General features: G+C 54.6%; 1 protein-coding gene across 2 annotated transcripts; it reads right to left on the reverse strand.

The window, feature by feature from the left end:
* TRIM62 (tripartite motif containing 62) lies at positions 1-27,732 on the reverse strand. Of its 2 annotated transcripts, none has more exons than XM_036349849.1 (6): positions 27,630-27,732; positions 26,688-27,137; positions 16,970-17,065; positions 11,990-12,246; positions 11,117-11,232; positions 1-2,286 (listed from the first exon to the last, which is right to left on the reverse strand). In XM_036349849.1, exons 2-6 carry the CDS (start codon positions 27,093-27,095, stop codon positions 1,736-1,738), a joined length of 1,428 nt encoding a protein of 475 aa, XP_036205742.1. In that variant the 5' UTR covers positions 27,096-27,137; positions 27,630-27,732; the 3' UTR covers positions 1-1,735. The 2 variants fall into 2 exon arrangements, with proteins under 2 accessions (XP_036205742.1, XP_036205743.1); XM_036349850.1 differs by having other exon boundaries at positions 26,688-27,140; positions 27,630-27,720.

Consider the following 27,732-nt stretch of genomic DNA (forward strand, 5'->3'; position numbering starts at 1 on the left):
CACTGGTATCCTGTAACTTTAATTTAGTACAAATTCACCATAACTCACAAAATGGGCAACATTTAAAATAAAAATACTGCTGGGGGTGGCCCAGATTCTGGTAGATGAAGGGGTTGGGTGAGACTGAGGATTCCTCCTGCCCATGGGAGGTCCCAGTGGGCAGCAGTTGTGAGGTGAGAGCCCCCCAAGTTCAGCTCGTCTGGCTCCTTTGGGATGGGTGTGGTCAGAGACTCCAAGTTCAGAATCTAGGCCCCAGGCCCAGAAAGAAAAGTCAAGGCTGGGGACACATTTCAGCCTGGTCCTGCAGGCCCCTCTGCTGGGCTCCTGCCCCTGGGCAGGGACTCCACATGGAGCAGGAGACCTGCTGCTTCAAGGCCAAGGTCTGGACGCACACTCGTGGCTAAAACCATGGATGGGCTTATTCAGCATCCATCCTAACGTCCTTCTAATGGGCCTTTTTGTATGGCTGAGGCTAGAAAGAAAACTACATTCCCCAGACTCCCTTGCAGCCAAGGTTTTGGATCTGATGTCTAATTCCCCAAACAGAATGCCTCACGGAGACTTGGATTTGGGAGCTGAATTGAGTGGGAGAAGGCAGGCCTCAGGACATCCATTTGCTGGGAAGCGCAGCAGAGGGGGCACAATTCTGCAGTGAGCGGCGTCCGGAGGCAGTGGTTTCCTGCACACGGGAGCAGCGTTCCTGGTCAGGAGAGACACGGTGAATCTGGCAGCTGGGAGCTGTTCCTGGAAACTCAGCCAAGTGCCTGCTCCTTCAGCCCCTCCACTGGTTTCGTAAAGCCATCAGGGACCTGGCAATAAATCCTGTCTAGTTAAACAAGTGGCAGCAGCTCTTGTTTTCTACATCAGCAAGCCTGATGAGAGGTCCCAGCCAGCAGGCTGCTCCAGCACTCGGGGCCTGATGAAGACAGCTGCTCCCTGCCCTCCCCTGCCACAGAGGTCAGGCCGGACCCTTATCCAAGCCTCATCATCAGGGATGTTTGTCCTGCAGCTGTCTTTAGGCTACTGGGCTCTGCATCTGCCTCGGGGTGTACCATCACCCTGCCTTTAGACCTGCTGGCAGGAAGGTGGTGGCACCGTGACTGCAACATGGGCTCAGCTATTGGCTGCCGTCCACAGGCCACAGCACTGCCCTTACCTGCAGAGAAGTTGGAAAAGCAAGAACCATAACGCTCTTAGTCCGGAGGAGGAAGGAGAGTGGTTTTGAGGCCACGCTAGGTCCAGCTACTGCCTGTGTCTACTGTGGACTGGGGTCACGGGTAAAATAGCCCATCACTAGCTTGGTCAGGGACAGTCTTAGGCCTGGGAGCCCAAGAGGGTTCTGGGTATCTTCCGAGCTGCCAACTGCTGGCAAACACTCTGACATGTCCTGAGGTTAGGGCATGCAGGCAGGAGGGAGATATAGGGAGACAGCCCCCTGCTCCTGAGAGGATGGGGATGAGGGTTGGGCAGGGGCTGCCCTGAGGAGAAGCCAGGTCATACTCCTGGACCGAAGATGCATCTTCATCAAGGTCAGAGCTAAAGAACATCAATGCTGGAAGAGGGTTTAGGAATCATGGAGCACAACCTCCAATTTACCGACAAGGAGAGGGAGGCCGAAGGGTAGACCAGCCACCTGAGATCTCAGGCTGGCCGGCGCAGGAGTCCAGGCCTCCTGTCTCCTGGGCAGACTCCTGCTGATGGCCAGGGCCCTGGCGCCTTCGTGTCCTTCGCGGCATCAGATGCGGACGGTGTTGATCCGCAGGGGCTGCACATTCTTGCCATTGGCGTGGCTCTGCCCGGGGCTGAAGTAGGAGCAGAGCTTGCCCGGGAACTTCTCGCGGAAGGTGTAGAGCCAGGACATGTCGTCCGCGTTGTAGAAGATGAGCAGGCCTTGGTCGTAGTCCAGGAAGACGCCCACCTTGTCCAGCTTGTCTCGGACGTTGAGCCGTGTCCAGGGCTCCGTGCAGGCGCTGTACTGGTTGCCGTCGTGCATGACGATGCAGTAGAAGCCGCGGCTGGGCTGGATCTGGATGCTGCCCTTGCGGCTCGCTGCCTCGTGCGCCAGCCCGATCACCCACTGGGTCTTCTCGGCCACCACCACCTCCCAGTAGTGGACGCCGCCGCTGAAGGCCTCGGAGCCCAGCACCGACACCTCCACGTCAAAGCGCTTGGGCGAGTCTTGCAGCGGTTGTGGGTGCAGGTTGCCATAGGCCACGATGGTGCAGTCGTCCGACAGAATCAGGCGCTGGTGGGCGGTGCCCGGGTCCAGGGTCAGCGCGGCTGGCACTGCAGGGGATGGAGGAGGGAGACATGAGTGGAGAGCAGACTATGGGCCCATTCTGTGGTACCTCCCTGAGGGTCAGATTCTGATTGGTCCCCAGGAGGCTGTGTGATGTGAATACAAGCCTCCCTGGACCTCAGCTTCCTCTTCTGTAAAATGGGAGGGTAAAGGCTGAGGTCCTCCCAGATGTCAACTTGGCTCAGGGGAGCACGAGCTATGCTGCTTGTTCAGGGCAGACGCCTGGGGCCATATAGTAGGCACTCCACAAAAGTTTGCTGAATAAACCAGAATGAGGTCCAGAATTAGAGAATTTCAGAGCTGGAAGGGAGCTTAAAAGATTATCCAAGGGCTGGATAGTCCCGTAGGGGGTGATTTGGAAATTTGTGGGAGGTGTTTGAATTGTCTCAAAGATGGGATTCAGGGATGTTAAATGCCCTGAATAGAATGCACAGGGCAGCCCCAGGCCACCCCACCAATAATTTTCAAATGTTCCACCAGGAAATACTTTTTATACAGTTTTAATATATATTGAGTATTTTGGAATACAACTACCATGCAAACTGAGGAAAGACTAAGTGTGTTTTGTTTAAAACTTCACTGAGGCCCAGCCAGTGTAGCTCAGTGGTTGAGCATCAACCTATGAACCAGATCATGGTTTGATTCCCAGGCAGAGCACATGCCCAGGTTGTGGACTGGAGGCATGCAGGAGGCAGCTGATCAATGATTCTCTCTCATCATTGATGTTTCTAGCTCTCCCTCTCCCTTCCTCTCTGAAATCAATAAAAATATATACTTTAAAAAAATCTTCACTGAGAATTGTTCACATTTTTGGAAACTATATCTTTAAGAACAAGGCCACTGACTGATATAACCTACCTGTTCCGGCTGCATTTGAGGCAGAATGGTGTTTTACCTGACTACTTCATTATGTCTTCTAGTGTGGTTGTGAGTGAACATTTACATAGTGACATATACAACATTTTATTACAGATAATTTCCTTTTGCTTTTCCTTTATATTATATACTAGTGGCCCGGTGCACGAAATTCGTGCGGGGGATGGGGGGGGTGGTTCCCTCAGCCCAGCCTGCATCCTCTCCAATCAGGGACCCCTTGAGGGATGTCCGACTGCTGGTTTAGGACTGATCCCAGTGGCATCCCTTTTGCAACCTGGGACCGCTGGCTCCTAACTGCTCACCTGCCTGCGGGCCTGATCACCCCTAACTGCCTCTGCCTGCCTGCCTGATCGCCCCTAACTGCCTCTGCCTTGGCACCCACCACCATGGCTTTGTCCGGAAGGAAGTCAGACATCCGGAAGATGGTCAGTCGACCCAGTCTAATTAGCATATTACCCTTTTATTAGTATAGATTATAGTCAGTGTGTATATACGTATGTATATGTATATATATTTTATATATTATATATACTTAAAATTATTAAAAGGTCATTCTGTCTTTGAGACATTACAAATTATTTGTTATGAGAAGTAGATAATGGGTCTGATAAAGCTGAAAACCACTGATTCTAGGCCCACCTTCCCATTTGACAGATGGGGAAACTGAAACCCAGAGAAGAAACATGACTAGTCTCAGGTGATCCAGCAAAGCCAGGACTAATCTAGGCCATGTGCAATCCAGCCCCAGCCCTCTCTTCCAGTCTATCTCTCAGCAGCTGCTCCACATCCCACTCAGGCCCAAGGCCTTCACTCAGACTGTGTCCTCCCCCACCTCCTCTCTGCTTGTAATCGCCCCCCGCCCCCCCCCCCCCCCCAAAGCTCAATTCCATGGCTGATCCCCTGGGAAACCTTCCTGGTTACCTAGCAGGTGTGCTCACTCTTTCCTCTGAGATTCTCTAACTTTGGGCCCTCTCCCAATATATTTTGTACCCACATCTTCCAGGGCAAGGACAGTGTGCGATCCAGCTAGCCTCTCCCTGTGTGCCCAGCGCCTGGGGAAGATTTCTGGAGAGGCCCCGCTATGAAGCTGAGCCATCTTGTGTTACCGTTGGGCAGGCAGCACAGGCTGGCTCTCCTGGCTCTGGGCTGGCCCCTGGCGGGGCAGCGCTGGCTCTCAGAGTCTCATGAACTCCTGTCTGTTTACTCTCGCCTCCCTGAGGGAGCTGATGCCCAGCGGGAAGAAGGGAACCTGGAAGCGACCCTCCTGAGCCTGGACGGCCATTGCCAGGCCTGAGCAAGGCAAAGGGGAGGGAGGGTGGGGAGAAGGAATCCTGTCACCACTTCCTTGGCTTTCTGGAACTTTCCTTCTCAGTGAAGCAGGGACAGGGTTACGCTTGGCTGGAGCACTGCCCCTACGTCAAGCACCTCTGTTGGCTCTGTCCACACACAGAAATAAAACGCCTCAGTGATGGCGACTGTCTCCAACGGAGAGCAGCAGACAGCCCTGAACTCTGCTTCTGTTCATACATCCGCTCACAAAGCTGCCCTCTGACATTCCAAGCTCCTTCCAGCGGCTCTGTCAGGAGTGAATTTAGTTTTACATTTTACACTTTTCTTTCCTGTTCTTAGAATTCAGAGGGCTGCATGGGAACAATTAGCCCTGTGACTAGAGGGGCCAGTGGAAATACAACTCCCTATCCAGGGACACTGAAAGGGGGGGGGGGGGCATGAGAAGGAAGACACTGAATCAGAGTATGAATGTGTTACCCTGTCACGACTGGTCACGGTGCAGCCTGTCAGAACCACCAGGTTCCTGCCACTGGAATGGAGGGATTCCCACAGAGGGGTCAGGAGGTGAGAGGGGGAGGGGGTGGAGGAAGTGTGTGTGGTGTGGGGAGGGGGAGCTAGGGAAAGAAGAATGTCATCAGGCACGGATGGGCCACTCCTCCTGGCTGTGGAGGTGGGTCCTATGCAGGTGTCAATCGCTGGGTCAGAGCGGGCACAATGCCAAGGTGTGGGCAGCAGCAGTTCCGAGTGCTCGCAGGAAGCTGGGCCTTACATCTGAGGTGCCCGGATGATTTGAGGAGACCAGCAGCAGGCAGGAATGGTGGCTCAGGGCAGAAGGACCAGGAGGGAGACTAGACAGGCAGGAGGGCTCAGCCCCCGACTCAAGCCTAGGTAACATCGCAGGCCAATTCCGGTGCCACTGAGAATGGGGAGGCCGCTCTAGGAGGCAGCCCAGTGCGCTGTCAGTGGTTCTGAGATTGGGCCGACAGAAGGGAAGGGAAGGAGGTCCTGGGCACAGAAGCCCGGGACTGGATGAGGGCAGGGCACACCACTCATTGGCAGGGGAGGCAGAACTAGGGGGCGGAGCCTGATAACAGGGGCCAGGGCCCAAAATCTCAGGGGCAGGGCTAGAGTGGGCCCTGGTGTTCTTATGAGGCAGAAGGCGTGGCCTGAGTCTAAGGAGGCTTTTACACCCCAAAGGGTGGGCTGACCACCTCTAGGGCCTCCCACCTCATCATAAACAGAGGGTCCTGTCTTCTGGTCCGCCCCCTCGCCCCCCTGAGGCCAGGGCTAGCAGGAGTTAACAGCCTTCAGCTCAGAGAGAGACCCCCGCACCTTCTCTCCCTTTAAGAAGACAGGCAATCCCTCCGTCCATCTTTTAACCTCAGGAGAGGTGACCGAGCCAGGGAAACAAGCCCATTCCCCCGGGGTTTACTATCTTAGAGGTCAGAGCGCCTTCCTAGGTCCCAAAACACTGTTTCAGAAAAACAACAAGCAGGCAGCCTGTCTGGTCTCCAGGTAGATTCCCAGTCCACTTTAGCCGCTCGGAGACCTTGAGGCTAAAATGCATTTGGGAAGGAGCATGCACTGTGGAGGCCTCAGGAAATGTCTCTGGGCCATCGTCACCCACTCGCTACCGTGGTCCAAGGAGCAGAGAAACCCCGCAGTCCAGCGCCACTGCTTGGCAATGAGTGGCGCGTGCCTCTCTGTTCTCAAGGACAGTGGCTTTGGGCCTGCACGGCCCAACAGGACAGGAGACACCATAAGCTCTTGCCTCTGGCTAGGCCTCCCACCCACTCCGGCCCTCAGCTGCACAGTGCTGGCATCCGTAAAGCATTTCACACCTACTAGCTGATGGGAATACCATAGCAGCCCCAGGAACACAAATGACTGTACCCATTTTTCAGAAGAGGAAAGTGAGGCCCTCTAACTTCAGTGGCTTGCTCAAGCTGCTACTTGGGGTGGAAGTAGCATTGGAACATGCGTTAAGGTCTTTTCAAACATGTTCTTTCCTTTATGTGGCCACAGAAAGCCTGTGCAGTAAGACTGAGAAACCATCTGATGTTCATGATAATAATGACAAGCAGGTATCAAGTACTAAGTGCTGGCTAGTTATCACAAAGAAATGATTTTATTTAATTCTCACACCTACCCAGGGAGGATAGTTATACTTTCCCAATCGACAGATGAAGAAACAGGCCCAGAGAGGGCAGAGATTTGCCCTGGTCACACAGCTAGGTAGGCAGGGAACATGCTGGAACCCAAAATGACTAGATTCAGATAAGCAGGGGTGGAGAGAGCAGGCCAGGTGAGGGAGGTGGTAGGAAAGTAAGGGAGCAGTGTCTGGTGTCCTTGGGACAATGGCCACCTGGCCTGGCTGGGGAAGGAGTGGATGCCTGGGAGCTGGGACAATCAGGCCGGGCAGTTGCAGGAGGGTTTCCAATGTCAGCTGAGGGGTGGGATGGGGGAGGGGGGGTGTTAGTAGAGAGTGGAAGTTCCAGAGCAGGGGTGAGGGGATGCGGAGGAGTGACAGGTGCTACATAAAGTTCTCAGATGAGCCAACAGGGAGCTTGAGCTGCCAGGGGGGCGTACAGGAAGCTGCTGGAATCCATGGGCTAGGTCCCTGGGGGTGCCTGCCCCTCCCATCTGGACATAAAGGGCCTTGGTGCTGGCAGAGGAGCCAGAGTGACTTCACAGGCCCTACAGACAAAGGAAGGGCACTGTTCTCTGAACGCCCCAGGGGCCTCTGTCCTTGGCAGGATGTTGGGGCACATGTTCCTCTGCTCCCTCAGCCCCTCTCCCTACGGGCAGTGGTTCTCGCTGGGGCGCTCTGCCTCGCAGGGGACCTTGGACAGACGGAGACATTTCTGGTTACCACAACTGGGGGAGTAGGGGCGGGGCGGGGGGTGGCATCTAATTGTGTAGACATTAGGGGTGCTGCTAAACATCCTACCATGCACAGGACAGCCCCCCTACAACAAGGAATTATCCAGCCCCAGGGTCAAGTGCTGGGGTTGAGAAACCCTGACCCGGGCAAGCAGGGAGTTCCCACAGCCACGTGATCTCTGGCGAGGGAGTGCGGACGGGAGCACTAGCATCCCTACTTTACGGGGGAAGAAACAGGCTCAAAGGAGGAAGGAGCTTGTCCAAGAATGTGTGGCAAGTTCCTTCAGTCAACAAACGTCTGAGTGCCTACTTTATGCCAGATACCATTCTAACTGCAGAACTGAGACTGGGACTGGGACTCGTTTTTTAAATTCATTCATCAATAGACATTTACTCTGCTGGCTGCTGGGGATCTGTAGTGGTGAATTAGACCCAGCTCTGGACCCGCTGGAGCTCACAGTCTAGTGAGAGACAGACACACATTCATGGACAAAACAGTGAGGCCAGGGATCCCACGGCTACCCGGAGAAATGCAGGAGGGCTTCCCAGAAGAGGCATTATAAACTAAGATGTGAAGGAGGTGGGAGTTAGCCATCAAAGACGGAGGCTTCCATAGAGGGTTGTAGGCTAGGGAGCAGCATGGGTGAAAGTATGGAGGAGGGAGAATATAGTCCATAGGGCCTTGTCAGGCTGAGATGCCCGGGTTGCCTCTATGAGCTGTGACAGGGACGCAGCAGGTGGCGGCTGAGGCCATCTGCCTGAGGGGCTCCCTGGGTCAGTGGCTGGGGAGGGAGCAAGACCCTCGGACGTGCTTCTTGCCTCCTTGCGTTACGCTGCTTCATCCATGAGCGGCCCTGACCCTGCTGGGTCCCACTGTGGAGGTCCCTCCAAGGGCAGGAGCACAGAGACCCCTGCCCAGGAGGATAATCCAGAGTCCCAGCCCGTCTGCTGGAAAACGGGCCCTGCCCCCAACGACCGCCCCTTTGTGAACGAGGGCCCAGAGCACTAGGAGGTGGCCCTTCCCTTCTGTGAAATCCGGAATCATGTATCAGATGAGTCACCTTCAGTCACCTACAGGGGAGCCCTGCCTCTGCCCGGCATTCGTACGCTCAAGGCTTGGCCTCAGCCCCTCTCCGTCCCTACCCAGAAGGCCCAACTGTGAGCATCCTTGGACCACCCACCACCTTTGCCTATTCAGTTCAACGCCAGGGATTGTCTGGAGGCACCTCCAGGCCCCACCCTCCCCTCGGTGGCAGAGTCCTCAGCTTTTAGCGCTCAGTTCAAACATTATCTGTTCAGTGATGTTCAACATGGCCTGGCTCCGCCCCTGTTCTATCCAGAGCCTCCTAGCGCCCCCTCTGGGCTCCCACAGCCCCGATAAGTCCCTGGTCATACACAGTCCTTGTCTTGCTGGACTGTCAGAGTCTATTTGCCATTTATCTCCCCTGCCCCCTGAGAGTGCCTCAAGGGACTTCCAATGTGAGTAGCTCAGAAGAATGGATCCAGCAGGTGGAAAGGCTGTGTGACCGTGGGAAATCAGTGAGCCTCTCTGAGCCTCAGTCTCCCAGCAGCCTTCCTGGGCTGGTCTGAGGCCAGAGAATAGCTGGTTAGCTTTGTGGGTAAGGACACAGGCTCTGGGGTCTGACAGATACGGGATTTAAATCCTGGCTGGACCATTGATAGGCTGTGACCATGGATAAGTTCCTGGTAGCTCTATGCCTCCGTTACCTCATCTGAAAAAGTGAGAATAGGAGTGCCTGCTCCTCGGGGAGAATTCCCCTCTATATTCTTGTCTTGCCTCTAAAGGACCTCAGACCTGACTCAGGAACACACAGGGCTCCCTGCTGCCGAAAGGCTGGGATCTGCTGCCCTTGCAGGTTGTGTGATTTCGGGAAGGCATCGATCTCCCAGCCCCAGGTCCACTAACTCTACTAGAGAACTGCTCAGACCCTCCTCTCTCCGCAAGCCTCCCATTCCTCCTCTTGCCCCTCCTCAGCCCTGGTGACGACCTCGCTTCCTACCTCGCTGGGAAAGGCGAAGCCACCAGCAGAGACTTCCCACAAGGTCCCTGCCCCACTGCCCCTCTGCTCGGTGCCCATTATGCTACGTCTCTGGGCTCCCAGCAGATCCCGCTCCTCGGCTGTCCCTCCAGCAACTCTCGCTCCTTCATCTTCAATTCCGCCTTCCTCTCCTGGGTCCTTCCCATCATCCCACACGCCTGCTGTTGCCTCTTCTCTTACACAAACAGCTGCCGCCACTCGCCCCTTCCCTCAAATGAAACTCCTGGAAAGCACTGTCTCCACTCGCTGCCTCCACTTCCTCCCCCCACTTCTCTGGGATGATTTCCAGTCAGGCTCCTGACCCTCCTGCGCCACCAAAGCAGCTCTTGTCACAGTCAGCAAAGCCCTCCGTGCTGCTAGATGGGAGGGCAGTTGGGGATCTCTCACACGTGGCGTAGCAGCCTTTGCCACCACCGGCCACTCTCCTCCTGGACCCACTTTCTCCACTTGGCCTCCAGGACATGCCTGGGTTCCCTCCTTCTGCTCTGGCAGCTCCTTCTCCGTCTCCTTGGCTGGGTCCGCCTCCTGTCCCCGCCTGCCCCAAAGCTCCAAATGTTAGCGTGGTCCTCTCTCTCTTCCATCTACCCTCATTTCCTAGGTGATCTCATCCGGGCTCATTCAATACTGCCCACATGCCCAGGATGCCGCCCTGACCTTTCTCCTGGACTGCAGACTCGTCATCCCAACTGCCTTCTCCACGTCAGTACTGAGACATCTGATTGGCTTTGCAGACCTTGTGCCCACAAGTCCATCCTTCCTATCACCTCTGCCAAAGTCATTGCAGGCTTCCTTGTCTTCCTTCTCTCACACGTGAGATCCAATCCATCAGCAAATCCTATTGGCAATCCCTTCAAAGTATATCCTAAATCCGATCACCCCTCACCACCTCCACTGTCACCTTCCTGCCCCAAATTCTCACATTGGCCTACGGGCCCTCAGGGTCTGTCCACGGCTCTATCCCTGACCTCCTCACCTCAACTTCCCTTCTCACTCATTCCCTTCCAGCCACACCAGCCCCATTACTGCTCTTCCAACATGCTCTGGCCTCAGGGCCTTTGCTCCTGCTATTCCTGAGCCAGGAACATTCTTTCCTTGGATGAGGCCATGGCTCACTCTCCTTCCCTCAGGTCTTTACTCCCATGCCTCCTTCTCAGTGTGGTCCCCTAACTGGACCCCCTATCTAAAATCTCTGTTCTACCTCAGCATCCCGAGCCCCCTTCCTTGTCCTTTATCATTATTTAATAAACTATGCATTTTTCCTATTTACCTTTGTTTCTTCCTCTCTCACACTCTAGGATGTGAGATCCATGAGGGCAGGGATTTTTGCCTGTTTTGCTCACTGCTATATCTCTAGCACCTAGAATAGTGCCTGGTGTGAGGTAGGTGCTTTATACTATATACTGTACTTACAGAGTGAATGAGTGACTTGCCAGGGCCTCACTCTCTCCATCTGGAGAATGGGTATACTAATAAAACCTACCTCCTGGGGTTGCATGAGGATTCTTTGAGCCAAGTGATTGTGTAGGTGCCCAGCATAGGCTCTGGAACATAGTAGGTGTTCAGCAAGGCGCTCTTTTCATCCCTCGGCCCTGCCCCCTTCCTGTGTTTAGAAAAGGGGGCTGGGCTGGGATGTGCTCAAGAGGCCTCTGCCCATGATAATCCTTGCCTCTTCCTGGACTCTCTTGTTGAGAGGCAGGCAGGGCCTTACCTGGGTGGATATCCTGGAACAGGGACTTCCAGATGGTGTACTGCAGGGGGCCTGTGTACTTGGAGGTTGGAAAGTCTTCATATGTCAGATTAGTCTCATGGATTTTCCCTTTGAGCCTGGAAGGAGAGCAGGAGAGCAGGTCGCATTGGGGGCTGGATTCCTGTCCCAACACTGGCCACCTTCAGGGTAGCTGACACAGGGTGAGGGCATGTGTGAGAAGTAGCCGGACCCACATTCAAGTGCCTGCTGGTACCGCTTCCTACCTCTCTAGCTGTCAGCCTCAGTTCCCTCCTCTTTAAAAAGGGTACTACACGGCATCTGCCTTCTTGGTTGGAAGGATTACGTGGCATAACATATATAAAATGCTCTGCACAGTGCTTGGCTCATGGTCAACACCAAATACATGATGTTAACTATCAGTATTGATCATCAACAGACCAATAATTAAGTGCTATTATTTTAAAGGAGGCGAGGGACCAGAGAGACCAGGGCTTGAATCCCGGCTTTCCCACATACTAATGAGGAGCCTTAGCCACCTGATCCAGCTTCTCAGTGCCTCAGTTTCTACATGTGTGAAATGGGGATGACAGTGGTAACTACTTTCAAGGAGGCTATTTATTATATATAATATTCATGTTATTATAAATCTGTAATGTAACAAACATAACACAACTAAAATACTATATGTGTCTATGTAAATACATAAAGCCTTTAGCACAGACTCTGGCATACAACAGATGTCCTATACATTTGATAAAGATTTGAATGAATGAATTCTCTGCTAACCACCCCCTCTGTCTCCATTCCTGCCACCTCGAATGGGCTAAGTAGGGTGTACCCATCTCAGGAAGGTCCCTGACAGGCGGCACTTGCCTCTCGGACAGTGAGGCCACCCCGGCCAGGAAGGTGTGTCTGTCGGTTTCGGCCAGCCGCTCCTGCAGGATCTGGGCCCCCTCCTGCACCTTGCGCAGCTGCTGGCTGTAGCGCTGGACTTTCTGCTCAATGTCGGTCAGTGTGCGCGCGGTGTCGGCCTCCAGCTCCTCCAGCATGGCCTTCTGCCGCTCCCGCAGCAGCCGGTGCAGTCGCTCGAAGGCCTCGCCAATAGTGGTCCGCAGGCTTTTGGTGGAAGACTGGGGGGGACAGTCATCAGGGGTTAGGTTAGGGAGAGCAGGTGGGGTGACCCTGGATGAGAGGAGGAAACTGACAGCCTTGGCATGCAGAGAGGAAGGGAGGGAAAGGGCACACTTGGGGCGAGAAGGGCACATGCAGAAGCACGTGGTATGAAATGACTGGCATGGCCAGGCACAGCACATGGCTCTGTACGTCCGGTTAGGAAACTAATGAGACAGTCCAGGTAAGACAATGAAGATCAGCAAAGGGACATGGCTTGAAAGACATTTAGGGTGTCGAAGACGTCTTTGACTGACCGGCTGGATGTAGGCGAGAAAGGTATGAGGGTGATACCCAGATTTTGGGCTTAGGGTCAGAGGGATGAGAAGCTGGGAGATGGGTGGGAAGAAAACTGAGGCGGGGGAGGAGTAAGGAAAAAATGTCGAGTTCAATCTGTGAAGTCTTTATTTTTGAGAAAAATCACTCATGGGCTCAAGCAAAATGACAAAGAGGTGACATATCAGAAGCTTTATAAACTGCAATGTGTTGGGAAAACCTTGGTGGTCACTCACCCTGTCCTGCCACCCCTGAGGCCAAGGAATAAGAGCTGGAGGTTAAGGCCATTATCAGAGGAGGCAAGCATGCGCTTCAGTGGTTCTCTCTGCCCCCACAGGCATGCCAGACTCAGGAGGGGGCTGAGTGGCGTAGGGCACAGGCTTTTGTGCCCACAGTGTGGGTGAGGATCCTAGCTCTGGGTCTTGAGTATGGCAACCTCAGGTGCCTGATATCCATGAACTTTAGCCTTCTTATCTGTGGAAAGGGTAAACTACATTGCAGGGCGATGGTGAAGACTGAATGAGGGGGATGTTCACCAAATGCATGACATTGTTCGAGGTGCAGAGAAAGAGCCTGGTCATTAAAAAGGCATCAGTTCTGACAGACACGTCCTAGAAGTTCTCCACTGAGAGCCGGCTTCTGAGCTGCAGCCTGAAGAATGAGCCGATGTCAATTGCGGGTGAGGAGAACGGGAAGAGGGAACAGCGCGAGTCAGGATGACACACGCCGGGCACAGAAGTGTGGCCAGGCTGCAGCAGTGTGTGGGGCCTGCCTCTGCGATTTTACTTTGTGGGATTCTGGCTGGGAGTTCACAGAGTCAGGGACCCTGCTGGGTACAGTGCCCAGGGCTCTGTGGGAGGCTCCACAAAGGCTCAATTAGGGCCAGTTCCCTCCCTGTCTCAGCTGCAGAAAGAGCTGCTGGCAGTGGGCCAGCCTCCCTGCGCATGCCCACCCAGTGCGCCAGGCAGACAAAGGGGTGGAGGGGAGGCTGGGGACGAACAGCTGAGCGCCTGTGGCCTCCCCGAGCCCCCCGCCCAGGGAGGGCAGAGGCTTCTGCAGAGGCAGGTCACGATAGAGAAATGGGGCCTGCCCTTCCTGCACCATCTGCCACGGCCCCCCAAGGTCCCCAAATTCCAGGGCTACACCTTCCAGTTCCTCCTCAACCAGCTGCAGCAGCATTTGGCCCACTGGCCACCCTCTACTAATTGAAAGTTCTGGTTTGCCTCCCACCTCTGTGGCTGCTCCCTCTCTGCTGCCCATGTTCCTTAGGGCGTGTGCAGGCCAGCTCCCCCCATTCTCATCCTCCATCCTCTCCGGCTCTCGCTGCTTTGAGGACGGCTCCCACGTCCTTATCGGTGGCCTTGCATGACTCCTGTTCATTTTCCCACCTGCCTCCTCCACACACACCCCAGGATCCCGCAGGCCCTCCAACTCATTCGGTCCAAAGTCAGCTCTGTGTCTTGGCCAACAAACTCGCTGCTGGCGTGATCCTTCTCATGTGTAAACTGGATCACGGCCCATCCTGCGTTTAAGAACCTGTCTAGGCTCCTGAGGACTAGTGAAATGCTAAATTCCTTAGCCTGGTATTCAGAGTCCTCATTTCATCCCAGCTTACCTTCTAGTGCCTTTGCACCGCAATTCCACCTGCCTGGAATGGATACCCCAACAGATAGCTTATTCAACTGGCAAACTCCTACTTATCCTACAAGGCCCAGCTATCTCATCTGCGACACCTTCCTTAACTTTTCAGGCAGTGAGTTAAATGTTCCCAGAGCATTTTGTAAATACTTTTTAACACACTGTCCCACATTTTATGTGGCTCCCAGCTATTAGATCAATCCCTCACCCCATGGGAATGATGTCTTCCTCACCTCTTTCCTCCTCCACCTCCAACCCCCGTGTCCATCCCAGGGCCTGACACAAGGCTGGTGCAGTCAGGACCTGCCTCAGAGATGAAGAAGGGAAGGGTCTTGCCCAAGATTTCTCTACAAAGGTGGGTGCAGACCCCATCTTATTTCTAGAGTGGGAGCCCAGTGATCCCAGGACAGAAGAGGATGGGTAGGGAAAGTGGGAGAGGCAAGGAGAAGGCAGCTCAGAAGTGGAACATCAGAGACAGCCACCCCAGGAGACCCAAATATGTTTCCTGACCTACCTGGCTTGCTGGCCACAAAGCCGGGGATCTTGCTGAGGACACCCCAGCATGAGGCTGGAATATGCACTAGTCTCTGACGTAATTGGACAGCGAGCTCCTGATTGGCCACTTCTTGGTTCTGGGGCTCAGGTCAGTCTGCCAACCACTCTGTGTCTCAGTTTCCTTGCTGATAAAATGGAGATACCTCGAGAGGTATTTCTACCACACACACACTTATTTGTTTTACAATTATTAACTGCATGGGAGGCACTGTGCTAGGTCTGAGAGTCCTGCTGTCATGGAGGTGACATTCTGTGAGGCTCAGTGAGACAACGAATAGGAAACAATTTCTAGCGGAGAAAGGTTTAGCTTAACTGGTGTGTCCCGGTTACTATAGTTCTTTCTATGGCAGAGCCAGCCCTGCCTCCCCCCCAATCCCTTTGGTGCAGTGGCTGGGAAAGCAGCCCCCACCCCAGCCCACCACATCCCTGGGAACACACTGGGGCTTGGAGCAGCTGGGGCCGTTTCAGGAAAACACTCTGCCAAGAATGCATCACCCAGTCAGGGCCGCCCAAGGAAAACACTGGGCCTGTGGAGAGAGGTCAGACAGACCCTCAGGCTGGGCCGCTGCAGGGGCAGGCGCCGCAGGAAAGCCGAGTCAGGCACCAGGTGAAATATGACCTCCACAGCATCCATAGGCATTTCTTGTATAAACACCCCAGTCCAGACAGGAAGCAGGGCTGGGGGAACTGGAGGGTAGGTGGCCCCCCAGGACCTCCCAGAGGTAGACAGATGGACAGGAAATCAGGGGAGGAAGAGGTCAGTGGAGAAAAACAATGAGGGAAGGGGGAAGGAAAGAAGAGAATGCTGGGGAGAAGGAACAGACCATATTCCCTCACATCCAGGTAGAAGCTTCCATTGGCTTCTCTTTTTCTGAGAAGCATTTAATCACCAGGCAGGTGGGGAAACAGGCTGTGAGAAGCAAACAGGCCAGAGTTCTGTGCCTGTTTCTCATCTGTTGCTAGCAGAGGGTCCTGCCCAGAGGCCCTCTGGAATGTTCTCTCAAGAAATGTCTGAAACCCTACAGCAGGTTGCCAAGATGGGATCTCCAAGGGCCTCTTGGGGCCCCAGAGTGACCCCCAGGGTGACCGACAGCCTGAGGCCCAGAGCATTCCTAAGGCTCTGCTCCAGCTGCTGCTGGCAGTGAAGTCATACAGCAAGCAGTTAGTGGTGCCTCAGAATTCACAGCCCTCCTCTCAGGCCAAGAGAAAGGCTTTTCTTTTTTAGTCACTGTGGCCAGAGATAGGAGGGGTTGGCTCTATTTTTCAGTCCATGAACCTAGGCCTGAGTTTGAGAGGGGAGATGATATCAGGGCTGGCCCACAAATCACCAGGAGCGCTTCTAGGGAGGATGCTCAGGGCTGGCTCCTCAGTCAATAGGCTTGGTTAACACGTAGGGGGAAAAGACCCCTGCAGGGATCCGCGGAGGGGGCGGTTCCTGGGGGGGGGTGTCTCTGGTCCAGTGGTTCACAACCTTACTAATGCCGAAACCCTTTAATACAGTTCCTCATGTTGTGGTGACCCCCAACCATAAAATTATTTTCGTTGCTACTTCATAACTGTAATTTTGCTACTGTTAAGAATCGTAATGTAAATATCTGATATGCAGGATGTATTTTCATTGTTACAAATTGAACATAATTCAAGTATAGTGATTAATCACAAAAACAATATGTAATTATATATTCAATATGTGTTTTCCGATGGTCTTAGGCGACCCCTGTGAAAGGGTCGTTCGACCCCCAAAGGGGTCGCGACCCACAGGTTGAGAACCGCTGCTCTGGTCCCATCTCAACTTCCACCCAAACCAGGAAGGGAGAAACGGATCCACCCTTAATCCAAGCACTAACCCAAATCCTTGCTCTCAGTTACCCTGCACGAAGTCCCACTCCATTTACCATTGCTGAAGCCTCAACCTCGGCTCCCCCTCCACAGCCCCGCCCCTCCACGTGGAGTTCGGCCCCTAGAAGCCCCGCCCCTCCACGTGGAGTTCGGCCCCTCGAAGCCCCGCCCCTCACGTGGAGTTCGGCCCCTCGAAGCCCCGCCCCTCACGTGGAGTTCGGCCCCTCGAAGCCCCGCCCCTCACGTGGAGTTCGGCCCCTAGAAGCCCCGCCCCCAGAGCAGGGCCGAGTCTCCGCCCCTCACTTCCCCGCTGGCCCCGCCCCCGCTGGCCCCGCCCCGCCCGGCCAGTCACCTCCTGGGCCAGGCCCGGCTCACCTTGGTCTCCGCCAGCTGTCGCTTGAGCAGCTGCAGCGCCTCCGTGTGCTCCCGCTCGCTGTCCTGAAGGGCCTGAAGCTGCTCCTTCAGCTCCCTCTGGAAATAAAAAACCCCAATTTACAGTGCCTGCCAGCTTCTGTGATGTGAACACTCCCACCAAAGGCGGTTTCAAGCTATCAATGTGAGGTCAGAGGACACAGGACTGCGAAGGTTTGCACAGTCAGCTCTCAAGAGCTGGTGCAAGCTGACTCCAGCACACCACTGCCCGGGGTCCTTTACCCATACACGTGCTTCGTCCGTGGAGGAGAAATACACCCTCATCTATCTTTAGTTCCTTTAGTCGGGTCTGTATTGCTAACAGCTGAAAGTCATTCCTAAAGGATTCCTGTGCGAGAGTCGTTGGAGCAGATGGACTAGCTCTCTCCGTGGAGATGCTTGGGCCCCACCCTGGAGACTTGAAGGAACCCTGCCCATCGGCTCTTCAGGCTCTCCCTAACCGCCGTGGGTCTGTCCAACTCGGGACAGGGCCTGGCAGACACACAGATGTCTGAGGAGGTGGGCCAAGAGCTACAAGCCTCCCCCTTGGTGGTCCTCCTGGGCCCACCAATGTCCCAGCCACCCAGGCAGCTCTTTAGGGTTTCTGAGAAAACTGCCCCGGAGGTATGTTCTGCACATTGCTCAGGGCACCCGAGGGACTCGGACAACTTCCTTCCTGCTTTCGGGGCTGGAACAGGGACAGCCGGCCTGCCCCTTCCTCTTGGACCCCGGGAGCAATGGAACACTCATTCCTCCACTCCACGAACACGTGCTGAGGCCTTCTTGGGCCCCACAGGGGGTGCGATGAGGGGCCAGTTTCAATCCATGATGCCTCAGGAGGGGTGCGGATGAGTTGGGAGGAAGGTAGGAACACAGACATGGATGTTTCTCTCTCTCTCCTTCTCTTCCACTCTCTCTAAAAATAAATGGAAAAATAGCCTCAGGTGAGGATTTTAAAAAAAGTTACCTGTCAATCTCCCCTACAAGATTGTGGGCTCTCAAGGGAGGGACTGTGTCTGATAGATGTTCACATTCTCAGTACCTAGGACAGGGCCAGGCAAAGCATGCCGGGTATGAATCTGCCCTGGGAAGAGGCTGGGCAGGTCAGATCTCTGAAAGGGTGGGAGGGGAGAGCTCTGGCGACCGCCCCCACCCCCCCTTCCCACATGCCTCCTTCCAGGCCTGGCTAGGATGCTGGCTCTGCCACACACTAACTGTGTGTCCCAGCCCCTCATCTATGAAATGGAGAGAATAATACTTCTAGGGTTGGGTAAAATGAGATAATAGTAAGAAGTGTTTAGCCTCACAGGAAATCGCAAGGCAGACATATGCTTTTGTTGTTTCTTTAAAATATGAAGTAATATGTTTATCTAACTGTGTTTCATTAATTCAACTTCTAGTTAAAATATTATAGAGGGTTAAATAAGGGAAATGTACAGAATTTGTACTGCTGTGAGGACACAGACCTAGGGCAGAGCTTGGCATACAGCGTGCTCAGGGGCCGGAGTGGTCACCATGTCCCATGTGAGGCTTCTGGGCCACTTCTCCATGCCCTCACCCCTTGCTGTGTCCAGGTCCCTCCCTGCCTCCTCAGGAAGCCAGAGCAGGAAGGGGTCCCAGGGACCATTTGGCCCAACCCCCTGGACTTTAAGGTCCAAGAAAAGGGACTGAGTGGCCCACAGCCACACGATTGACATAGGAGAACCAACCGGATCCCCAGCAGAGGTCAGACAGGAAACATGAAGCTACTGATAAGCTAAGTGATAGGGCTCACTGGGAGGAAGGACACTGGCAATGCCAGCGCTCGGGACCAGAGGAGCTGGAGGTGGCGTGATTTGGGTTTGAATTTCATAGGCGTCAGGTCACCTGATTCTCACAAGCTCACGAGGTTAGTGCCTTGTCACCTCCATCTCATAGAGGGGGAAATGGAGGCTCAGAGAGGTCAGGCAGCTGGCCTAAAGTCACACAGCTCAGGAGGGGCTCCGAGTAACTCCAAGTCCATGCTGGACACCCTCGGCTGCTGTCTCCCACTCAGTTCAATGTAGCCATCATGTCTGGTCACCCGTGGTCAGGCTTTGGGCCAGCCACTCGGGGTACAGACACAGTCCTTGCTCTTGGGGAGCCTGCAGTTAGTTGGAGAGGCAGAAACTAACAAGGGAGAACAGAATAAACATGGAGGGACCACCTAGGAACCAATGCAGCTGGCTGCCACCGACTGTGTTTGTGACACTGTCCCTCTACCTCGGTTTCCCAATCTGTAAAGTGCAGCGAACAGCACAGGCTCCGTGGTGTTCAGGATTAGAGGACCTCATTCACGACCTGCCACGATGCCTGGGATGTGCTGTCACTCTTCGCTGTTGTCATTATCGTCATAATAATTACAATCACAGGTGCAATAGGGACTCAGACCTGGGAAGCTTCCAGGAGAGAGTTTATTTCTGATGGACAGATGGGCAGGGTTCCTTCAAACATTCCCATGGAGAGAACTAGTCAGGCAGGGGCACACCTGGCTGTGCAGGAAGTGGGGGGCAGCAGGGGATGGCTGGAGCCAAGTATGTGGCAGGGAGTGGAGTCACACGCTGGAAAGGCCATGGGGCTAGCTCAGTGAGGGTGCCGGTGGAGAAGGCTTGAAGGGGGAGCTGGACTCTGCAGGGGTCTGTGAGAGCTGGGGCAGGGCAGGAGGAGGGGACCGGAGGATTCACCCGCAGTGGGCAGAGCCACAGCTCGGCACCCCTTCCTCCTGCAGTGGTGAGGGGTCCGTCAGGGCTGGTACATGGCGTGCACAACTATGCAAATACGTCAGGCGAGAGGCTCTGGGGCTCCCGTAGGTTTGGAGAGACTAGGATGGGACAGCAGCTGGGGACAGAGAGTCAGGGCTCACCTGTCCTCGAAGCCAGAGCACCCTCCTGAGAGGCCACCCCTCTCCCAGCCCCGGGGACAAAGCTGCCTCAGGAAACCATCTCTCCTTGACTTCAGGGACCCTCTCAGCCCCCTCGCTGATCAGTGCAGCCCAGTGGAGACAACATGGGCTCTGGCGCCCAAAAAGCCCGGGTTCCAATCCCGCCTGCATTTTGCTTTCTCAGGGCCCACCTCTCAGGGCCGTATCTGTCAAATGGGGACAAGAACCACTCACAGGGCTGTGATGAGGGTTAAACGAGTGGGCTCCTATGAAAGGGCCCAGTGTGGGGCTGGCACATCGTGGGTGCTCAGGGCTCTCCCCTTCTCTGTGCCCTGGTACTGCTCTCTCTCCCCTTCTCTGCCCCAAGGATGCCGGAAATCTTAATAAGGCAAACAGAACCTGCTTCTCCTTTTCCTCTCCTCCCAACCTCTCACTGATGCCCAGAACTCCTGATGCTCCTGCTCCTCCCGACAGAACTGAACTCTTGCATTTCTTCTCTGTCTTTGAGCCCCACCCCTCCCTGTCCATTCTGAGCTTCGCTGTCTCTGGCTACACCTCCCGTCTGCTCCCCCGGCCTCCAGGCTCTCCCCTCAGTCCGCCCTGAGAAGATCAGACCAGGCCACACTCGCCTGCCCAAACCCATTCCTGGCTCCCCAGCATCTCCAGGATCAAGTCCAAGCCCCTTGGGCTGGGGGATGGTGTATTCACAGTCCTTTTGACCTGGTCAAGCTTCCCTTTCTCGCTTCCCCCCAATATACCTTCCCTTCCAGCCACAGCAAACCACCTGCACATGTGCTCACTTCCATGCCTGTCCCTGGTCAGACTCAGGTAACCTGAGTCCAAGTTCCAGCTTCAGTGACACTCAGTGGTTGTACTAAAGCACAGTTTCTGAGCCTGTTTCCTCATTTGAAAAATGGAGTGATGAGGCTCAATTCATAGGTTTGCTGTGAAGACAGAGAGAGGGGCAGAGAACCATGGCAGGGCCAGGGCTCATGCATTCTCTCATGGGCCCCACACAGGCCTTGGGCTGGAGTGTCAACTGAGGAAATTACTTAATGAATCTCTGAACCCAATGGGAACCCACCTCCAAGTCCCCCACCCCCACCTCCAGTGTCCAAGCAGATCTCAAGGTCCCGGAGGTAAAGGACGCTGTAAAAACTCCCCTGGATGAGAGTCCATAGAGCTGAGTTCTGGTCTACCCTTGGGCAAGTCCATTTCTCTATATGGAAACAGGGAGAGGATGGAACTGGATGGCCTCTGAGCTCCCTCCCGCTTCAGGTGCTCCCTGAGGCAGTTAGAATCATGGTGGGGAGGCTGAGTTCTGAGCTGGACAGACCCCAGTCTGAATCCCTCTCTGCCTCCCACTTGCAGTGGATCTTGGGCAAGTTACGGGGCCTCTCAGCCTCAGAGTCTCCATCGGTGCGGTGGTGCGGAGTCCCACTCGGGGAGCAGGAAAGAATAAAGGGCCGTTGGGAGGATTCAATGCCGGTAACAGCACCTGGCACACACCAAGTGCCTAAGAAGCTTCTTCAGCCGGTGGCGGTGGTTGTGTTTTTAGAGTTGCTATTATTTCGGTTGTAGTCACTCTCCACCAGATCCTTTTCTCTATGTAAAATAAACGTCAACTCCAAGTTTCTATACTGTAGCCTGTGCTTAGCCGAGGTGCCCTGGATGAGCAGGGCATTCCTGGCTGCCCAAAGACACCCGTGAGGAAGGAAGTGGAGAGGCCCACAGCTAGCCCCAGGTTTGACTCACTGCCAGCCTCGCCCCCACAGAGGCTGCTGTTTGCACATCAATCCTGCCCTCTCCTGGGACACAGACAACCTGGCTGCCTCCTGTCCTTCGTATCTGTCATTTTTTTTGGATAGGAAGCAACTCTTTCTCCCTCTTTACACATGAAGTGGACAGTCTCATTCCTACTTCCATTTCCCAGATTGGGAAGGGTGCAGAGAATCAGTACCTCCAGTTCAGGTGGAGGAAGCAGGATTGGAACCCAGCCCCCCAACCCCGCTCTTTCCCTGTGCGGCTGCCTGGGCATCTCTGGATCGCCACAGTTTTTCAAGGCTCCCATCCAAGGCTGATCCACCGCTGTCTCCCTTGGTATGAAGGAGGCCTTGGGAAAGGCTCCAATGGTCACATGAGGCCTGGAGCGGGTGTTTGAGACTGAATCAGATCCCTTCTTAGGTTAGGAAGCTGAGATGGCCAGAGAGCCGCATACCATGCCTGACCCAGATGCCATCCAGCCACCTGCCCTCGGTGCATCAGCTGGTACAGGTGGCCTGTGTCCTTAGCCTGACCCTGGGCTGAGTACTTGTAATACAAAGATAGGCAGGATTGGGGTGGGGAGGTGGATAGACAACTACCCGGCTCTCAGAAGCAGCTCGGAGGCTATGAGCGGCCCAGTCAGACTGGCTTCAAATCCTGCCCCTGCTGTTTACTTGCTGGCTGACTGAACAAGTCACTGCATTCCTGAGTCTCTGTTTCCTTATCTTTAAAAGGAACAAATTACAGAACCCACTGGACAGGGTGTTATGAAGATTAAATGAGGTAATACCAGAAAAGCGCTTAGTACAGCCCCAGGCGTTAGGCTAGATCTCAGGAAATATTAGCGGAGAAGTCCCAAACCCTGCTGAGATGGGCTCCTCCCTCCCCTTTGCGCTGTGATCTAGTGCTCAGCTGTGAAAAAAAAGCGGGGGCTGGGGGGGGGGGGAGATGTACACACACACACTCACGTGCTTAACAGGTTTCTCTGTGGGGTGGGACTACTGGGAGACTTTAACTTCTACATTATATAGCTCTGTTTATTTTGCTAATTCTATAATCAGAAAAAGAATCAAAAGGTATTTCAAAACTGTTGTGTGCTACTCTGTGCCAGGCACAGTATCAGGCACTTTTGACACAGCACCTTTCACCCATGTCATAGATGAGCAGGCCACGTGACCTGACCAAGGACACACAGCTTCTCAATGACGATGCCAGGATCTGAGCCCAGCAGTAGAACCTGGAGAGTCAAAGCAATTCCGCTCAGCAGGTCAGGGAAAGCTTCACAGGGCAAGTGATATTTGAGCTGAGCCTGGAGAGCTGAGTAGGACTTCTTCAGGCCTGGGTTCTCAACCAGGGCTGATTTAGACCCCAGGGGACATGGGATAAAGTATGGAGACATTTTTGGTTGTCACAACTTTGGGGGAAGGGCGCTACTAGCATCTAGAGCAGGGGTTCTCAACCTGTGGGTTGCAACCCCTTTGGGGGTCAAACAACCCTTTCACAGGGGTCGCCTAAGACCATCGGAAAACACATATATAATTACATATTGTTTTTGTGATTAATCACTATGCTTTAATTATGTTCAATTTGTAACAATGAAATTGGGGGTCTCCACAACATGAGAAACTGTATTAAAGGGTCGCGGCATTAGGAAGGTTGAGAACCACTGATCTAGAGAGAGGCCGGGGATGCTGCGACACATATAATGCACAGGATTGCCTTGTACAACAAAGACTTACCTGGCCCTAAATATCAATAGTGCAGAGTATGATGTAATATCCTAGCGCTGCTATTATTTATTAAGTGCTTACAATGTGCCAAGTGCAGTATTAAGTTCTTGCAAATGTCATCAAATTTAATCCAACCCCATTACTCCACGCTGTCAATGAGGAATGTGAGGCGCAGAGATGATACGTAACTTTCTTAAGGTCACACAACCCGAAAATGGTAAGCGCTGGGTTGGAGCTGCCTGAATACAAAGCCAGACCTCTTAACCTTTCCGCTCTGCTGCCTCCAGGGTGTATAATAAATGTAAAAGCTTCAGACCAACTGCTAGGCGGGGTGTGGGGGTCTCCAGCTGAGCCTACGCCCAGCCTCCTCTGGCCTTGAGGCCTTGGGCAAGATGCCTCCCCTCCTGCCATTCCCCATCTGTCAAGTGAAGGTTGCACCAGCCAATCTCCAAGGCCCTGCCAGCGCTAAGTCTGTTATCTTTATGAGAGGGGCCCAATCCCAGGCTCCGGAAGCCTGCAGCCGGGAAAGGAGGGGTGTGGGGGACAGCTCAGCCTCAGACCCAGGGCATAAAGAGCTCATAAGGAGAGAGATGCAGGTAGGGGTTGGAGTGGCTTGAACCTTACCCAGGAGCTTGCCTCTCTAATGGGGAGGCATGTTTCTCTGCCACCTTCTTGCCAAGCCCAACTAGGCACCAAAGCCAGGCCTCCTGGGGCAAGAGAGGCAGGGCTGGGCATTTCCCCAGCTGGACATGCGAGTTCTCACAGGTAGAAGGAGAAGGAATGGGAGTGCGTGCTGACCAAGCCCCACCACGTGCCAGGCGTCTCTAGCAGGTTCATCACAGGTCAGCCTCATTCAAGTCCTAGTAGGAAAGACACATCCTGACCCCAGTTAACAGATGGGAGCAGCAAGGCTTACATGCAGCGACTTGGCTGAGTTACACAGAGAGCGCTGAAGGAAGGTTTGGGACGCAAGTGCTGTCGCAGGGCGGTACACTAGAAGGTAAGTGAGTGGCAGTCCTGTTTGTCTTGTTACCCAAGAATGAAAAGTGTTTCAATAACATTTGGAGAAAATATATATTCAATTTCTCCTATATTCCCCAGGACACAGAATGGACCACAAAAAACCCAAACACAGTAATTCTGATTTTTCTGGTTTACTGAAAAAGGAATCACGGGTCAGTGGGCAGAGGCCTCTCCAGCTAGAAAGTCAGACAGGAAGAGGAGGGAGGAGGGGCAGCGGAGGGATCTGGCCCAGGTCAGGCTGTGCTTTCTAGCCAGGATCGATCTCTCCTTGTCTGGCAGTGTTTTTGGGTAAGTCACATCCCCTGTCTGGACCTCAGTCTCCACACTTATGTAATAAAGAGATTGGACAGATGGTTTCAGACAAAATCCCTTCAGACTTCTACAACCTGCACCTAGTCCTGTCAGAGATTCTTTCCTCTTCCCAGACGAGGAGATGGGGCCACCAGTGCTTGGGACAAGGAACTCTGGAGGTCAAGGGCCAATACTAGTCTGTGCAAGCTCCCAGAGTCCCCGACCCTTGCTCTCCATCCTCAAAGAGCCAGACTGGAAGGAAGTCAGTCATGGTTTTGGGATGAAAGGGACGGGGAATGGAGAATGGGGAGCATAGGCCATTTCTTCTGGGACCAACGCACATCTCCATGAGCATCTGCAAGTACAGGCTGACTTGTAGGGACTCATGTACACGGATTGGAGGAACCCCGTAAAATATGGGACAAAGTCATTCTTTATCTCCTGCATAAGCCTCTTGAAGGCCAGAGAGCTCACTCCCCCAAGTTGGCCCACTGCATTTTCATAAACTCTTCTACTTCCAAAGGCTCCAGAGCCGGGGCCAGTTCTGGTCAAGGTTGGTCATTCATTCATTCATTCAACCTTTACTGATATGTACTGTCGGCCAGGCTCTGTGCCAGGCTTTGGGGCCACAGATATGATGAATAAGAGACTGTCCCTGCCCTTGGGGAACTGTGTGCTAGATGGTATGCCAAGGCCAGGGGTGTGAGGCTGCTGGATTTAAATGGTTTAGCTTGAGAAAGAGATTCCAGGCTTCAATTCGCTTGGAATCTTTTTATTAAATACAGTAAAATGAGTTTCTTTGCTATTGCCCAACGCTTTAATATGCAAATGTACACCGAGACTCCTCTAAGGGGTGTATAGAGAATATACTATATTTCCCAAATATAGATAATCTGGAACACTTTTAAAAACATCATAGTTATTAACAGAGAACATCAGGGGAAATGCAGCTCTAATGCTGTTTTTTTCCTCTTTTGCGGGGGGGCCAGTGGAACTTGGGGAAGGCTTACAAAGAGAGAATGTTTGAGCAGGGCCTGGAGAACTGAGTAGGAGTTGGCTAGTGAAGACGGGAAGGTTTAAGGGAGACCATTTACAGTCTCAGGCAGACTATGCTCAGGTTACCGAGCATGTGCGGTTTCATTTAGTCCGCAAAGGTCCTGATGTGGGTGACAGAGCCAAGGAGGTCATCAAAAGCCCCTGGAGGCTCCTACAGGTCCACACCCTGCCTTCTCAAGTCTCACCTACCTCAGGGCCTCACTCTCCGAGTCTTGAGCCTTCCCTCGAGTCCTGTCCTCACTCTCAACCAGTGTGAGGCTCTACTCTGGTTTAAACCCCAAATGGTTCTTACAGTATCTCAACTGGATCCCAGCCGTAACCCCTTACACACCTCAGTCTAGCCCTTGGCACCCAAACCCATTCTCAGCAGTTTGCGGACCCTAACTTACACCCTCTCTCGGATTTAATCCCTACCTGCCCAGTCTGGGTACTGCCCCGTCGTCCTGATACACACATGATGGGCCCCACACCTGCTGCTCAGCTACTCCATATAGTCTTGACCCATCCTTGGAGACGGTTCCTCCCCCTGTCTAGCCCTGACTGTATCCCCATTCCAATCTGTGTCTGTCCCCAACTCTGTCCTGAGCCATTCTATGTGGGCCCATCTCCAGCTCCATGACAACTGACAGTGGCCCTAACCTAACCCAGCTTTGACTCAGCCCATCCCCATTTGTCCCTCCCTGACTCCACTGGTGCCCTCTCCGCCACCCTGGACTTACCCCAACTTCAGTCTATCTCAGACCCCGCCCTTCACCGCAGCCCCGCCCCGGCCCCGCCCCCACACTAATTCTGATAGGGCCATGACCCTGCCGGCGGCCCCGCCCCGTGGCAATTCTGACTTGGCCCCGCCCACGGTCCGGCCCTGGCCCTGCCTCCGGGCCTGCCCAGTCCCCCGCCCGAGGCCCGCCGGGCTGCTCACCTGCAACTCCTCGAAGGCATCGTCGATGCCGGTGACCTGGTGCTGCTCGTGCAGCGCGGGCTCGTCGCAGAAGAAGCACAGCAGCGTGCGGTCCGTGAGGCAGAAGAGCTTGACCTTGTCGTGCGCCTGGCAGGGGCGCGCGGCGCGGCGCGCATTGAGGATGGCGTCCAGCGGGAAGGCGCTGTAGCGCTCCACGATGTTGGCCAGCTTGAGGCTGGGCGCGAACGCGGGCTCGGCGAACGTCCGCCGGCACTCGGGGCAGTCGCGGGCGCCCTGCGCCTCCTGCCTCACCCAGTGCTCGGTGATGCAGCGGCGGCAGAAGTAGTGCTCGCAGCCCAGGCTCACCGGGTCCTGGTAGATGCTCAGACAGATGGAGCAGAGCAGCTCGTCCTTGAGGCTGCACGCCATGGCGCCAGGGGCGGCGGAGACGGGGGCCGAGCTGCAGGGGGGCTGCTGAGAGAGCGCGGCGTTGAGGGGGGCAGCACCGAAGGATGGGTGCGGGGAGCGGGCCGGGAGGGGAAGGAGTGGGCGCTACGGTCCAGGAGACGGGCAGTGCGAGGAAGGGGTGCGGAGCAGAGGCGACCCGAGATGCAGTTTAGGAAGGTGGTCTCGAGGCAGTGGGTGACCTGGAGCGATGGGTGCTGGAGGGAGTGGGCGTCTGAGGGAAGGGACTCCTGGCCAGAAGGTTCTAGGGGGAGGGGCAGTCCGAAGGAATGGGCGCTGGGAGAAGGGTACCCGGGAGGGGGGCGGAGGCCTTGGGGGGCTGAAATCCCGGGATGGGTGCGATGGGGGAGGGGGAGAAGCTGGGGATAGGGAAATCTGGGGGAGGGAAAAGCCAAACGGAGCCGCACCGCGGCTGTGCCTGGAGGAGGAAAGGAGGGGTGCGAGCTCGTTCATCAGCCCGATCCCGGCCCCAAGACCCGACCCCGCGCGGATCCTTACCCCAGCCGGCTCCGCGGCCACTGCTCTGGTCCCAGCGCAGCCTCTCAACCCGGAACCAGCCGAGCCGGAGCGGCCGGCACCCGAGACTCCCTCCCCGCCCCCG

This window comes from Myotis myotis, unplaced genomic scaffold (assembly GCF_014108235.1).
Source record: "Myotis myotis isolate mMyoMyo1 unplaced genomic scaffold, mMyoMyo1.p scaffold_m19_p_2, whole genome shotgun sequence".
In the NCBI taxonomy this organism is placed as follows: Eukaryota; Metazoa; Chordata; class Mammalia; order Chiroptera; family Vespertilionidae; genus Myotis; species Myotis myotis.

Coding starts and splice junctions, on each gene's coding strand:
- TRIM62 (XM_036349849.1), bottom strand. CDS start 27,095: ATGGCGTGCAGCCTCAAGGACGAGCTGCTCTGCTCCATCTGTCTGAGC. Junction 17,066..26,687: donor ATGCCTTCGAGGAGTTGCAG/GTGAGCAGCCCG, acceptor TTTTATTTCCAG/AGGGAGCTGAAGGAGCAGCT. Junction 12,247..16,969: donor GACAGCTGGCGGAGACCAAG/GTGAGCCGGGCC, acceptor TGTCCCCCCCAG/TCTTCCACCAAAAGCCTGCG.